Source organism: Stegostoma tigrinum, chromosome 15 (genome assembly GCF_030684315.1).
Source record: "Stegostoma tigrinum isolate sSteTig4 chromosome 15, sSteTig4.hap1, whole genome shotgun sequence".
Taxonomy (NCBI): domain Eukaryota; kingdom Metazoa; phylum Chordata; class Chondrichthyes; order Orectolobiformes; family Stegostomatidae; genus Stegostoma; species Stegostoma tigrinum.
In genome coordinates, this window is record NC_081368.1 from 32,685,767 (window position 1) to 32,700,053 (window position 14,287).

The 14,287-nt window shown below is 40.3% G+C and overlaps 1 protein-coding gene across 3 annotated transcripts in view; it reads right to left on the reverse strand.

Moving 5' to 3' along the window:
• smarca1 (SWI/SNF related, matrix associated, actin dependent regulator of chromatin, subfamily a, member 1) overlaps positions 1-14,287 on the reverse strand; it is a 97,288-nt gene that overhangs the window by 26,440 nt on the left and 56,561 nt on the right. For all 3 annotated transcript variants that reach the window (XM_048544167.2, XM_048544168.2, XM_048544166.2), the window contains 4 exons: positions 12,552-12,704; positions 10,414-10,546; positions 2,456-2,604; positions 1,661-1,777 (listed from right to left, as the gene is read on the reverse strand). In XM_048544167.2, coding sequence (XP_048400124.1) covers positions 1,661-1,777; positions 2,456-2,604; positions 10,414-10,546; positions 12,552-12,704 — 552 coding nt within the window. The remainder of the gene's footprint in view (positions 1-1,660; positions 1,778-2,455; positions 2,605-10,413; positions 10,547-12,551; positions 12,705-14,287) is intronic.

A 14,287-nucleotide genomic window follows, 5' to 3' on the forward strand; every position in this document is an offset into this window, starting at 1 on the left:
ATACTTTTGCATATATTTAGTACGTTGGAAATGTAACTGTTTGCATGTCTGAATGAGCAACTGGGCAGTTTAACTGCTTGCTAATGAATAATAGCTTTGAAATACAGATTCACAGCTCAATTCCTTGGCTCTTTACTGCTTTCTGATTCATGACCGTTATCATCTACTACCAACGGAACTTAGATAATTTTGATTTATTTAACATCAATTAAATTTTGTTTAGTAACTGAACATATGAGTCGTTACTGGGGCCAATGGTGCTTCAACTTTTGGTTAAAGTGTGAGACAAACAAGACTTGTTCTACTCAGTTTGTTGATAAATTATTATTCCGTGTATATTCAGCAGACAACATTATGAAGCTAAATCTTTTAATTGCTCAACTTTCACCAACGATTGTAGGATTCCATGAATGGAATAAGGATTGATGAACAGAAAATAAAAGGGCACACCACTTTAACAGAGGACAGGTTAATCCATACAGTCCGTATTTCCTAATTCAGTACAAATTACACATCATGAATTTCCCCAGTTTCTATTTCTGTGGAACTCTGACTTTTGATTTTACTATCGCTCCTGCTACAATTGCCAGCACAAATTATCTGAACAGTTGGAATAGACAGGCTTCAGGAAGAGTCTATCAGCAAATTTCAATTTATGATTGAACCTGTTGGATAACGGATAGTTCTAGTCACGATAACCAAGGCTCAGGTTAGACAGAGATTTTCAAAGCCAATACTTCAGCAACTGCGCAAAATGATCTGACATATTTTGCAACAAGAGATAACTCCACCAGCTGTAAAATGGTCAACATTCACATTGTGTGAAAATATGAGTAAAAATCTGACTAACCTTTTGAAAACAATGCTTTGAGGAAACTGTCTAGAAAGGAAGATGTGTAATAAACAAAGGTTGATGCACATTCTTTGTACCACTAGAGAGAGGCTATATTTGAGGATAAGGTGGCCGCAAATTCACTGGGAAACTAGTACACAGAGGGTTAGCTATGTTTTTCATACACCTGTTCACGTGGTCCCAAGAAACATGATGATGGGACTTTGTTAAAACAATTCTAGCATGTGGTCAGCATTACCCGAGCCATTCATTGTCGTCCCACCTATTTCAGGAGGGGATTGCAGGAAATTCACTTTGCGACAGCCTCCACCTCTTAAAGGCAGCAATTTTCATCTCCGTATGATTTTCATGTCATCCTCCATCATATTCTGTACTTTCTCCCCACATGCACGACAAGACTAACTACAGCTGCTTTCACCAACTTTTTCCTTCGGTGCTTTCAGCGGGATCATCTGTGACATCTCCTGATCCTAGCATGACTCTAATTCATCTTTTTGGGTCAGGGTGTTTAAATATGCAGGATAGCCTCCCACTAAAATTCTTGGCATACACAGAAAGCCAGAGCTGCTAGGCAGAAATATACAAGTGTGACACAGCAACAAAGTTGTCACTGCAAGTTAGTTTGAAACAGTAGTTAGGTTTAAATACACTTTGCCTAGAATGCTAAATTCCAACCTGAAATGGTAGTAGTTTTATCCTGCAGTAATGATATGCTGAAGGAATTTTAACGTTCATTTTTTAAAAAGTCACATATTCAAAAGAGATTCAATAGTAGTATTAAACTCAAAGTAACCAACACAGTCCTACCTTCTGTTTCCCTCTGTAATCTTCACCTTCAAAACTATATAAACTTTCTGTTTCCATTGTAAACGATCGAAGAGAACTCTCACCAAGATTTTGCAAACGTTCTTTCAGTTCAGCTGTCTATAATGGAGAAAATAATTTTCTTTAATTACATTTTCAGGCTGCACCCTAAGACCATTAATAAAGGCAGGTTCCAAGTGAAATACAATAGCATTAAAAAGTAGAAATTAAACGTGAGAAAAAGTGCTTCTGAGATATAGTTAGCACATATAATGCTTAGTGTTGACAATCAAGTCAGGGAGGGAGGCACAGAAAATTCACAACGTCTAACATCTGAATGTGACTCCCCTGACGGCTTGACTTGTTAAACAGTAGACAGATTATTCACACAGACCAAGAAAGGCTCAAGACTGATGCCTGGCCATTGTTAACTCGGCTGACAGCAAGGGACTTCAATTAACTTCAGAACACCTTAATTCATAAGGAGAAAAGCCATAATGAAGATTTGTGCCTGAATCACTAGCCACAGCAACCCCTGCTGGAAGTATGTGTGCACAGCATCAGGCTCAGATGAAATACCCTCCACCAACAGGCAGATAACATGTCAACACTGTCAATGGTGAGCAGCATGGTTCAACCTGCACTACTTAAAGTTGTGGAGATTACTGCATTTCCAAGCATTAATATTTCTCTCATTATAATCACAACATCACAAAGAAAGTACAGAGAACAATATTTTATATAATTCACTGTTAAGAGCAGGAAGACATGGACTCATTAAATATTTGATAATTGTACCTTCTTTTCTCCTCTCTCCAATATAGTGTCAATGTCCTCATCTGTTAGCTCACTGTCTTTGGTGGCAAAAACATGGGTTGCACCATGGCGAATCATCTGTAGCATTTCATCTTTGCCTAGTTTGTTGGTCTGTTGGTCAATGAGCCTACCTAATAAAATAAAGAAATGTCAAATGTCCAGGTGTACTTTTGAAACAGATTGGACTTCTTAAAAAAAAAACTTACTCCATTAAGTTAGTGGTAACTAAAATAAGTGAAGAATAAAAGCAAATTGAGAAGGACATTGCCAGGTAACAACAGTGGTTAGCACAGCGCCAGACACCCAATTCGATTCCACCCTCGGCCGACTGTCTGTGTGGAGTCTGCACATTCTCCCCATGTCCATATGCTCCAATTTCCTCCCACAGTCAAAAGATGTGCAGGTTAGGTGGACTGGCCATGCTAAATAGTCCATAGTGTCCAGGGACGTGCAGGCTAGTTGGGTTAGCCGTAGGAAATGGAGGGTTACAGGGATTGGGAAGGGGGTCTGCGTGGAATATTCTTCGGAGAGTTTGTGTGGACCTAATGGCCAAATGGCCTGCTCCCATACTTGTAGGGAATCTCTACTTCTGAAATACTGGTATAGACTAGTTCATTGTGACAATAACAACCACGTGAATATCTCTGCTAACTCACTCATCACATAACCAAGACCAGAGAAACCAAATGCGAGTTTGTTCACTTTCCCTTCATCCTCTCATAGCCAGCTTTTCCCTCACTGACTGAGAAACGTATGCTATGGATACAAGTGTAGCAGTTCCACTCTAATTCCTCTCCCAAGTGGCCATTCACCACATAGGAGTACCTGCTGGCTTTACCTGCACAGTCTTCCAGGATGGATGCAGCTGTATAAGAACAGTAGTAGGTCATTCAGCTTCCTAGCCAGTTCCCCATTCAAGGAGAACATGGCTGATCTGAGGCTTAACTCCTATACCTACTTGCCTTTGGCCCATTTCCCTTAATAGCTTTTGCTTAAAAAAAAAGTACCTCAGATTTAAAACCAGCAACTGACACAGCATCCACCGCTGTTTGTGGAAGAGAGTTCCAAACATTGACTGTCCTGTGTGTAGAAGTGCTTCCTAACATCTCTGCACAATGGTCTGGGCCTAATTCTCAGCAATGCTCCATAGTTCTTCAATCACCAAATATCTTTATCTACCCTGTCTATTCCTGTTAAAATCTTAAAACTTCAATCATATCACATCTTAACCCTCTAAATTCCAGAGAAAATTAGCCTAATCTGTGTAATCTCTCCTCATAACTTTGAATGCTGAAGTCCAGATATTGTTCATGTTGCATTGTCCATCCAATGCCAATATATCCTGCCTAAGGTGGACAGCCCAGGTCTGCTCACAGTACTCCAAGTTGCAACTAATCCAGTTTTTGGCCAGTTCTCATATGTTGTGTAAAGTATGATACAGGATTCAACAGATAGCATTCATGGTGAGAATTCTGGACGTATCCCCCTTCTGTAGCTTATCATGTCCAGCTGGCCGAAAATGGGAAAGTGAGAAAGACCAACTGTGTCATCCTAATGGCTATCAAAGCTAAGAACAACTCACTAAATACAGGATGTGAGTTGTAATGGATACCTTTGTGTGCATGGATTGGTAAACTTCAAACAAAGTATTATTCAGCTCTAGATCATCAAGAAGTTAGCTTGTATGTTGTATAAAGTGATTATGTTGCACATACAGTCAGAGCTGAAGGAGGCTATTCAGCCTGTTTCAGTGTTCTTTGAGGAGCAATCCAATGCGTCTCACTCCTATTTACTTCCAATAGCCCTGCAATTTGTTTCTCCTTCAAGTACTTATCTAATTCCTTTTAAGACTTACTACTGAAACTATTTCTATCACTATCAGGCATTGCACTTCAAATCTCAACCATCTGATGTGTTAATAAGTTTACTTCATGTCACTTCTGGTTAGTTTGCTAATCTTTGCCATCTGGTAGTAGGTCCCTTAGCTATTTAAAAAAGATTCTCCTTGTGTCAGATATCTAAATCCTTCTTGATTTTAAGGATGTCTATCAAATCTCCTCTTAGCTTTCTCTGCTCTAAGATGAAGCACATCAGTTTCTCCAATCAAATAGGAGCAATATTTTTTTCCCTGTGAATATTCTAGGGGAAGCAATCGTCTGGTGGTATTTTCGCCATGCTGTTAATCCAGAGACCCAGGTAATGTAATGGTTCAAATCCAGCCATGGCAGGTGGCAGAATTTGAATCAAATAAAAGTAAAGTCTAATGTTGACCATAAAGCCTTTGTCAATTGTCAGGAAAAACCCATTCACTAATGTCCTTCAGAAAAGGAAATCTGCCATTCTTACCTGGTCTGACCTATATGTGACTCCGGACCCACAGCAATGTGGCTGACACTTAACTGCCCTCTGGGCTATAAAAGGCCAATTGATATTCACATCCCATGAATTAATTTTTTTAAAAATCTGGTCAAGTTATTCTGTATTGTCTCCATTGCATGTGAATTCTTTAGGTTCCCAGGATTGGGCGCAATTCTCCAAATTAGGCCAGGCTAACGTTTCAGTTAGCATAAACTTCTAGCTTTTGTACTCTATGCCTCCATTTATAAAGCCTGGGAAAACTCATTTGTTAACCTGTCCACCTACCTTCAAATATTTACACACAAACACTCCCACACAGCCTCTTTAAAATGTTACCATTTAATTCACAGTCTCTCTTCTCATTCATCCCATCAGAATATAGTATTCACATTAAATTTCAATTGCAATGTGCACACTCTTTTCACCAGTTCATTTATGTCCTCTTGAAACCTCTTGTCATCTGTTTAATGACTGCCAAGTTTTATCGACATATCTCAAAATTTATGCACTGCACCAAGTCAAAATAACGTACATCAAAACGGTGATGATTCTATTGTACTAAACATGAGGAAACACCATGACACACCTTCCACCAGAAAAAAACCCCAGCCATTCACGACACTTGTTTTCTATCTGTTGGCCAGTTTTATGTCTAAGCTCTTGATACATGTTTTCACTTTGGCTAACGTGTTTGGTTTGCAGGACTTTATCAAATACCCTTTCAATGTCCAAATACACAACAGCTACAGCACTGCCCTACCCACCCTGTCCATTAAACCTCAATCGCAGTAACCATGCACAAGTTACCCTTAAAAGATCAGTGCTGGACCCACCACCACCACTTTATTCATTCATGCTTGTCCATAGGGGTCTTCATTTTCTCCAAAATTATTGACTCTGAAAGTCTTCCCAATGGTGACTTTAAATTAATCAGTCCTTAAATGTTAGGGTTATTAGTTTCTCCCCTTTATTGAACAACGTATAACATTTACAGTTCTCTTGGCTTCTAGAGTCACCCTGTAACTAAGTACGATTGCAAGGTTTTAAAAATCGTATTTATGAGATGAGGCCTTCACTGGCTAAACGTGCATTTATTGCCCATTCCTAAGTACCCTTAAGGTGCTGGAGAGCTGCCTTCTTGAATCGATGCAGTTGGTTTGTAGATCCATTCACAGTGCTGTGAGGAGGAGAATTTTATGACTGACATCTCCTCAACTTCAATTCTTTCTCTGCCCAGCAACCAAGGATGCCTCCCGAGAGAACAGGGTGACTTAACCATTTTAATTACAGCCAGTTTTCCCATGCTAACTCTTTGTTTTTGTCACATCCAGTATCCCAGAAACCTCCTTGTTTCCACTGGCACAGTCCTTTCCTTGCTGGTGCAAAATACTTAGTAAAACTTCAGCCATTACCTCCACTAATACATCTTCATTTAGTTCCCATATCAGCACCACTGCTCCTGACAACCCTTTTTACTCTTCATACACCTACAGGCGACCTTTGAATTCACTTGTATGTTAGCTGCCAATTTACAGAAAGATGATGTGGTGCTGTTAAGTTTAGTCAGGTTCTACTGTAATAAAGACAGATGTTGAATAAAATTGACTAGGGTGGCTGTGAAAATTAGTATATGGTGCCAAATGTCACAGGTACAATTATATCAAGTATGTCAAAAGTAATGGAATTATAGGTGGATGTTCTATGATGCAAGTGCTAGTCTGACTGAATTAATACAGCAAATTCTATTCATGCAGTCCTCGTACAAGTATACAACTAGATTCAAACATTAATTGTGTTGTGAGTCAGGAGTGTGTGTAATTGTGTGTGTGTACTGTGTTGAGAGAAGAGGAGGTGATGGCAAAAGAGGGGTGGGGAATGTGTGTGTGAGAGAGAGAGAAAACGAGACAGAACTGGGGGAATTTGTGTTCAAATATGTTTCAGGAAATAGCATCCCTATCCCTAGTTATCTTCCAACAGCACAGAAACAATCCAATCAAGCAGCAGATTGCTAGCTCAATCAACAGCCAGGAATAGCTAGTGTGAGATACTGATAATGAGGGTGCTGATCTATAATTGGCAATGCAACGCACTGCAGAAGAGGAAGCGTTTTGCATTAAATTTTAATTGGGATTGCATGATCCCAAAAGTGTGCGTCCTAATGAAAAATAATCTTCCAGAGTTACGTAGCAAAAGTGAAAAAAATAAAAAAAAGTTGGGGGAATATGAAAAATAGCAGTTAAGATATGTACTATTCTCTCATGAAAATCTCAATACAGCACACAATGACTTGGTCAGCTAAGATCTGAAACAAGAACATTAAAGCTTAAGAACTCTCTTTTCACTGTAAGGCACATCTTTTTTGCATCCTTGTTCCCCAGCCATGATCTTGCCGATAATTTCCATCTCCCACAGTGATCATACTTTTGGTATTATCCACTGAAAGTGTGAAGTTCAATATCTGGGTGTGTTTACTATGCTAATTCCATGACTAATACAGAACTGGTTCCCAGGTTGTGAACAGGTGCAATTCTGGAGTCTGTTTGTAAGTTGGAACACAATGAGAGACAATATAAAGGAGTTGTTCGTAAGTACAAGAATTGTTCATGTTGGATCTTTAAAATTACACCCCAGTATGAGATTGTCTTCGTAAGGTCAGATGTTTGTGAATAGGTACCTCATGTATAGAAATACTCAATGGAGGGAAGTCAAAGGATTTTCACATTATTTAAACATTTGTTGATTTGGTCCAACTGATAGCACTTTTAACAAACAGTCTGGAAGTCTGTCTGTTCAGTGCCTTCGCTAAGATTTGAATTAGACTGACACAGCTAAAAGGCTGCTTGCTTGTTAGTCTGACTGCTTAATATCAATAAAAAACCCTAAGACACCATTTGAAGGTTGGGATGGAGTTCTGCGACTGACCTGGCCAACAATACCACATCAACCAAGATCACTCAACAAAAATTGAACTATTCATCAATCTCACTGGGTTTTATGAGGTCTTCTCATGTATAAAATGGCCCTCACTTTTGCCCATAGAACAGGAGACTGCAAAACATGCCTTAAGAAGTGTGGTTTCTAATTGTTCCAAAATAAAAATTGAATTCCATTTCTTTCCTGTTACTTTGTAAAGCAAGTATCAATAGTGAATCGTAACATCATCACCAGCGCAGACTCCGATGAAGGCACTGATGATGTTACGCAGCAAGGTAATGTAATGTATGTGAAACAACAAACCAGCTCGGCGAACCAAACAACCTCAATTACCTTGGTGTTTCTTACAGCACTTTCAATGATCAATGATCTACATTTTACAATAGAGGCATATAGGCTGTGTAAGTGATAACATGAAAGTCACTGTTTCACTTCGTGTAAGTCACATAAACACACAGATTTTCACCAAATTGGGAAGTATCAGGAATCGCTCATAAATGGCAGGTGACACCCAATTCTGGGATGCCCATTCCAATTTCAGGCATTTTTTGCTGGCATGTTATAAAGATAAGGGAGTCAGCCTGTACTCGGCATTGATACTCTCACTGGCTCCATTGGGCAGGTGGGCAGCTCAAACTCCTTCTTCCCCCTCCACAATTTCGTGGAGTCAAACCCTTCAGCTATGGCCTCTCAGAGGAGATGTGACCCACAGTGGAACCCAAGTCCCCGTGGGCAAACTATAAAAAGCAACCTGCTTCTGATATTCTTACAGTGACAGGCTTTGCAATAGACACACTTTTTTTTCTGCAATACTTATACGTTGTATTGTCCGAAAGATGCATGTTTGCTGCAATGACCGAGAATGGGGCTATGTCCTGCAAAGATACATTAAACATTATGCAGACCAGCATTATGTGTTTTTCTTCATGCATTCAAAACTGAAAAAAAAAACACTCTAGTTAATAATGTGAAGTAATGCCCAAAATCCTCTTGAATTGAAAACCTTCAGCAATTTTCAATTAGAGGATTAAAAAAAGCCACCATCTGTTGTTCCTGGACTGTTTTCATTGACAGGGCATCTGATACGGTTTAGAGGAGACAAAGACTATTTGTTTCAGTGATAATGGGAACTGCAGATGTTGGAGAATCCAAGATAATAAAATGTGAGGCTGGATGAACACAGCAGGCCCAGCAGCATCTCAGGAGCATAAAAGCTGACGTTTCGGGCCTAGACCCTTCATCAGAGAGGGGGATGGGGTGAGGGTTCTGGAATAAATAGGGAGAGAGGGGGAGGCGGACCGAAGATGGAGAGAAAAGAAGATAGGTGGAGAGGAGAGTATAGGTAGGGAGGTAGGGAGGGGATAGGTCAGTCCAGGGAAGACGGACAGGTCAAGGAGGTGGGATGAGGTTAGTAGGTAGGAGATGGAGGTGCGGCTTGGGGTGGGAGGAAGGGATGGGTGAGAGGAAGAACAGGTTAGGGAGGCAGATACAGGTTGGACTGGTTTTGGGATGCAGTGGGTGGAGGGGAAGAGCTGGGCTGGTTGTGTGGTGCAGTGGGGGGAGGGGACGAACTGGGCTGGTTTTGGGATGCGGTGGGGGGAGGGGAAATTTTGAAGCTGGTGAAGTCCACATTGATACCATTGGGCTGCAGGGTTCCCAAGCAGAATATGAGGTGCTGTTCCTGCAACCTTCGGGTGGCATCATTGTGGCACTGCTGGAGGCCCATGATGGACATGTCATCTAAAGAATGGGAGGGGGAGTGGAAATGGTTTGCGACTGGGAGGTGCAGTTGTTTATTGCGAAGACTATTTGTTTCTTCAGTTTCGACAGAGTCCACAGTGAGCACTTCCCAGGGTTTGTTTTGAAAGCTGAGCTACTATGAATGCTCGGCTGAATTTTAGAAGCTCATCGGGCGGCTAGAATTTCAATTTGATTGGCAATTTTAAAATATTATGAAAGATTTTTCTGCCTAAATGTGGTTACAAGAGATTGGCCACTTTAGGAGGCTTAAATTTTTAAATGAATTTTGTGAATGAGAATTCCTTTCAAGTGTCTGAAATAGAAGTCTTGTTTTTTAATCTCCATTTCAAAGATCTGATTTTTAAGGTATTCCCACAGTAGCTAATGGATGAATGGCTAGGGAGGATAACTAGATGGCACAGGAAAATAAAAGGAGCAGGGAAGTATGAGAGCAGGGAGCATTTGGGGCGACATGAGTATCTAAGGGAGTACGGAGGGTATGGGGTCATGGAGAGCTTTGGGGGGATGGAGATATGCGCATTGGGACGAGGACTGATGGTTTGGGGCCCTGGTATTTCATTATAAAACTGGACCGATGTCCCAGTAAACAGGGAAGAGCATTCCAACCTGCCAAACGCACCATCCACAACCTCCACTGCCAACAGAAGCCAGCCAAAGGGGGCAGTAGACCATAATCAACAGTGCCCTCACCCCTTGGAATGACAACTTAGCAGGTGGGGAATTTTTAAAGAAGACAGGTTTTCTGATTCAACTTTCCTCACTCCAAGGTGAAAATCCATCCCAATGTTTCTAAGTACGCAAGAATGTTTTGCCACACTTGGGAATTCAACAGATTGAGTATGTTGGTTGGCCTAATTATATATCCCTGATCAGCGATATATTCATACCTTGTTGAATAACAATGGAATCAAGTCGCAGCTTCATCTCCGCCCTTTCCACAATCCTCTCTTCCACGGTGTTGTCTGTGATCAGCCGAAATACACGAACAGTTTTCTTTTGGCCAATACGATGTGCACGGTCCTATTTGTAAAACAGCATCACAATTATATTTTAAATGCCATATGTGCAGAATTTAAAAATCTGTACACTTTACGGAAGTTTTTTAAAATTCATTCACTGGATGCAGGCCAGCATTCATTGCCATTCCCTAAATGCCCTTGAGAAGAAGCTGGTAATGCCTTGCTGAACCACCACAGTCCTTGCAAATTAGGGATAACTAGTGCTATTTGGAAAGGAATTCTTAATAGGCACTAATAAGAATAATGAGTGTCATTTGTGAAGAGCAGGCTAATGGTTTAAATCCTAGTAGTATTATTAGCCTGAGCGACACCATAGATAGTGCAAACAGATTCAGCACTCTTCAAATACTAAGGATTAAAATTAACCCTCTTTACTCTTTACTGACTTGGTTGCAGACAGTGTACCTTTGAACATCAGTTGAGGGTATGATGAGGCTCAGTTTATGTAATTTCATAAACAACAGACTTGACTGTCAATACCATCTATACACACAGGAGAGTGCTGGAGGAGACTAATATCTGATGCACCATATCTTGAGAAGGCCATCAACCCCTTTAGAAATGGAGAAAAGACATAAGGAAAGGAAGGAAACATTTCAAACTTATAAGAGACACAGGGCAACTGTGTACATAAATAATGAAACGCTGCTCTTGAAAACCTCAAATTTCTTTTGCAATTACCAATCTCCTTTGGTTTGATGAATTATAGATAATTAAATTTCATTAGTGATCCTAAATTTTCTACAGTTCTAACTACGTGGGTAAGAGAACAGAAAAATTATTCTTTGCCTAATTCATCATATAGTTCATACCATGAAAGAACTGAATCCTCTGTGTCATAAAGACAGGGAACCGAAATTGCTACAGACAGTTCAGCAAACTTTGCAGAATCCCAGTTGGCTATTCTACTGAAAATAGAGTTTTTAAAGAAGTTACACTTTCAATAACATTTCTGACTGAGGATTTCCGACAGAATTATTAACTCAATTGCTCTCCTTTTGATTGGTGACAGATCAGCTTTTACTTGAGTGTTCGCACCCTCTTGCGGTCATTTTGTACATACATATACACAGGCTTAGTTTGAGTCAATTCTCAAAACGTTATCTGTTCTTTCACCATAAGTTATAGAGACATTGAGGTCTACAGCACAGAAAAAGGCCTTTCAGCCCACTGAGTCTGTGCCAGTGAAAAGTAACCACTTAACTATTCTAATTACCTGCAAAGATGTGAAATTTGATGATGAGGATGGGACTGTGGATGCTCCGAGTTGAACAAATTTGGTTTGGATAAACTTCCAGGAAATCAGTGGAGGAATTATGAGGATTTTGTTCAATGATAAATACCCATGGCTGGACTTGCCTTCAAAGGTCGTTGCTTCAACAGGTCTTCTTGGAGACTGGGGCAGTAGAAGTGTCATTGAAAATCTTTTGCTGCATGTTTGATGAGGCTCGAGATATTTTTCACTACTATCCTGGATAGTGCTGCTATCTCTCTGCTTCAAGGGAAAGGAAAACGACAATACTTTGGACCAGAGCAGGTCCAGAAGTATTTGGAACACTCCAGCTTTTGCACACCTATCCCAAACCAAACGACAGCGCTGTCAGACATTGTGAGTGAACTTGAGCAACACCACAAGCTCAGGCCAATGGACACTGCAGAAAAATATTCGTCTGGGACAAGGAATCAGTTACCTAGTGAAGGCATTGGAAAGTTTATTGTTGTTTTGAAAAAGCCATCCATTCATTTTTGTTTTTGGAGAATTTCAAGAGACAGCAATGTAGGACAAAACTGAGGGCATTTGCAGTAAGTTGCTAATATTTCCAAAGTTAAACCTTCAACACAGTTTGCCTAACAGCATTGTCTGTGGATACAGCAGAATATAATTTGAGAGAAGTCCAAGTTAACAACCACCAGGTGTTTGCTGAAGGACACAAGCAGCAAATGGGTAAGCTGAAAGGCCCAATAAAAGCAATCCAACCTTTTCAGGAAGGTGCACCACTACATACCATGGCTTGCAAATCCACTTGCGGATTCCAATCTGAATCATACAAAATAACGACATCTGCTGTTGCAAGATTGATACCAAGGCCTCCAGCTCTAGTACTCAGCATGAATATGAACTTCGAACTGTTGAAAGCATTGAAAGAATCTATTGCCCGCTGTTTAAAGCAAAGATAAAAGAAAACCAATGAATAGAATGGCAGGATTTAGTCAGTTCACAATTAGAAGATTATTATGTTTCTCTTTCATATGGTAACAGGCCCATTGTGCATTTTTAGAATTTTACTTTTCGAACAAAAGCAACTGATGAGGTTTGAACTGACATTTATATCTTGAAAAAAATTTAATATTTACAAGGCCAGGCAGGCTAAAGATGATGGTGGATGCAATAATCCAAAACAAAACAAACTGGCATTTGGAAATGAATGGGCAAATAAATTAAAATCAGCATGGATTTATTGGTGAAAAAAAATCACACTTGAATGATATGTTTGAATTCTTTGAAAAGAGAAGCTTGATGTTGCAGCACATGAACTTTTATTACGTGTCTGACGAAGTGTCAGAGAGCAGACTTGTTTGCAAAATTGAAGCCTATGGGATTAAAGGGTTAGTGGCAGCCTGGAGAATAAAACAATGAAGGTAAGGAAAGTAGAGGATAATGATGAAGAGTGTTCTTCTGGGGCTGGTATAAAAGCAATTGCTCTTTTTGATATGTATTCATGATTTAGTGTAAAGGGCAAAACTTATAATTCTGCAAAGCCGCACACAAATAATGAGGCGAGTAACTTAGAACGTGCCATCTTGAAGTGCAGAAGTAGAATCAATTATAATTTAATTAAAAGTGAATTCCATAGATGTTTTAACGAAGAGATTTTAGAGGGCTCTTTTGTAATTCATTCATGGGTTATGGGCACCGCTCGCTGGACAAGCATTTTATTGCCCATCTCTAACTGTCTTGGAGAATTTGGCTGTCTTCTTAAACTGCCTACAGTCCATATGCATTAAGTGCTCCTACAGTGCTGTTATAGGAAGGGAGCTCCCCAAGAATATTGACCCCGCAACAGCGAATGAACAGCGATATCGTTCCAGGTCTGACTGGTGTGTGGCTTGGCAGGGAACCTGGAGGTTGTGGTGCTCCCATGCATCTGCTGCCCTTATCTTTCTAGATGGCAGAGACTGCAGTTTAAATGGTGTGGGAGTAGGATTAATCGTCAACCAACGCGTAAAGGCCTGAGGGTCAAATGGGTTCCTTCTAAGCTATGTCATTCTACAGCCTTAATGTTTATTGGTGAGCTTTCTGACGATCAGGGGAGCTGGAAAGAGGTTTCAAACAGAAGTGCACTTTATATTCCCCATACTTTTTTTTGGTTTGGAAGGTCAGAATTCCTGCCTGGAGATCAGCCTGATCGACTGACATCTATGCAGGTATTAAACTTACCATTCAAAGACTCTAATGGCTTAACCATGGTTAGAGAGAGCATGGGACCAAAGGACAAAAAAAAATTATCCCAGCTCTATGACAATGTGACACCTCAGGCAGCATAGCCGGCGTATTTATCAAATATGTCTCCAAGCTCCCAAACTAGAGCAGACAGCTGCAAGTGAGATCAGGTGACACCAGCTGGGATGTTCCCAGATATTGGTAGCAGATGGTGACAGGGTTGGGTCAAATTATTCAAGGATATCACAAACAATTCCAACTCAATTTCTACACTGATACAGTGCCTAACAGAGCTGTACA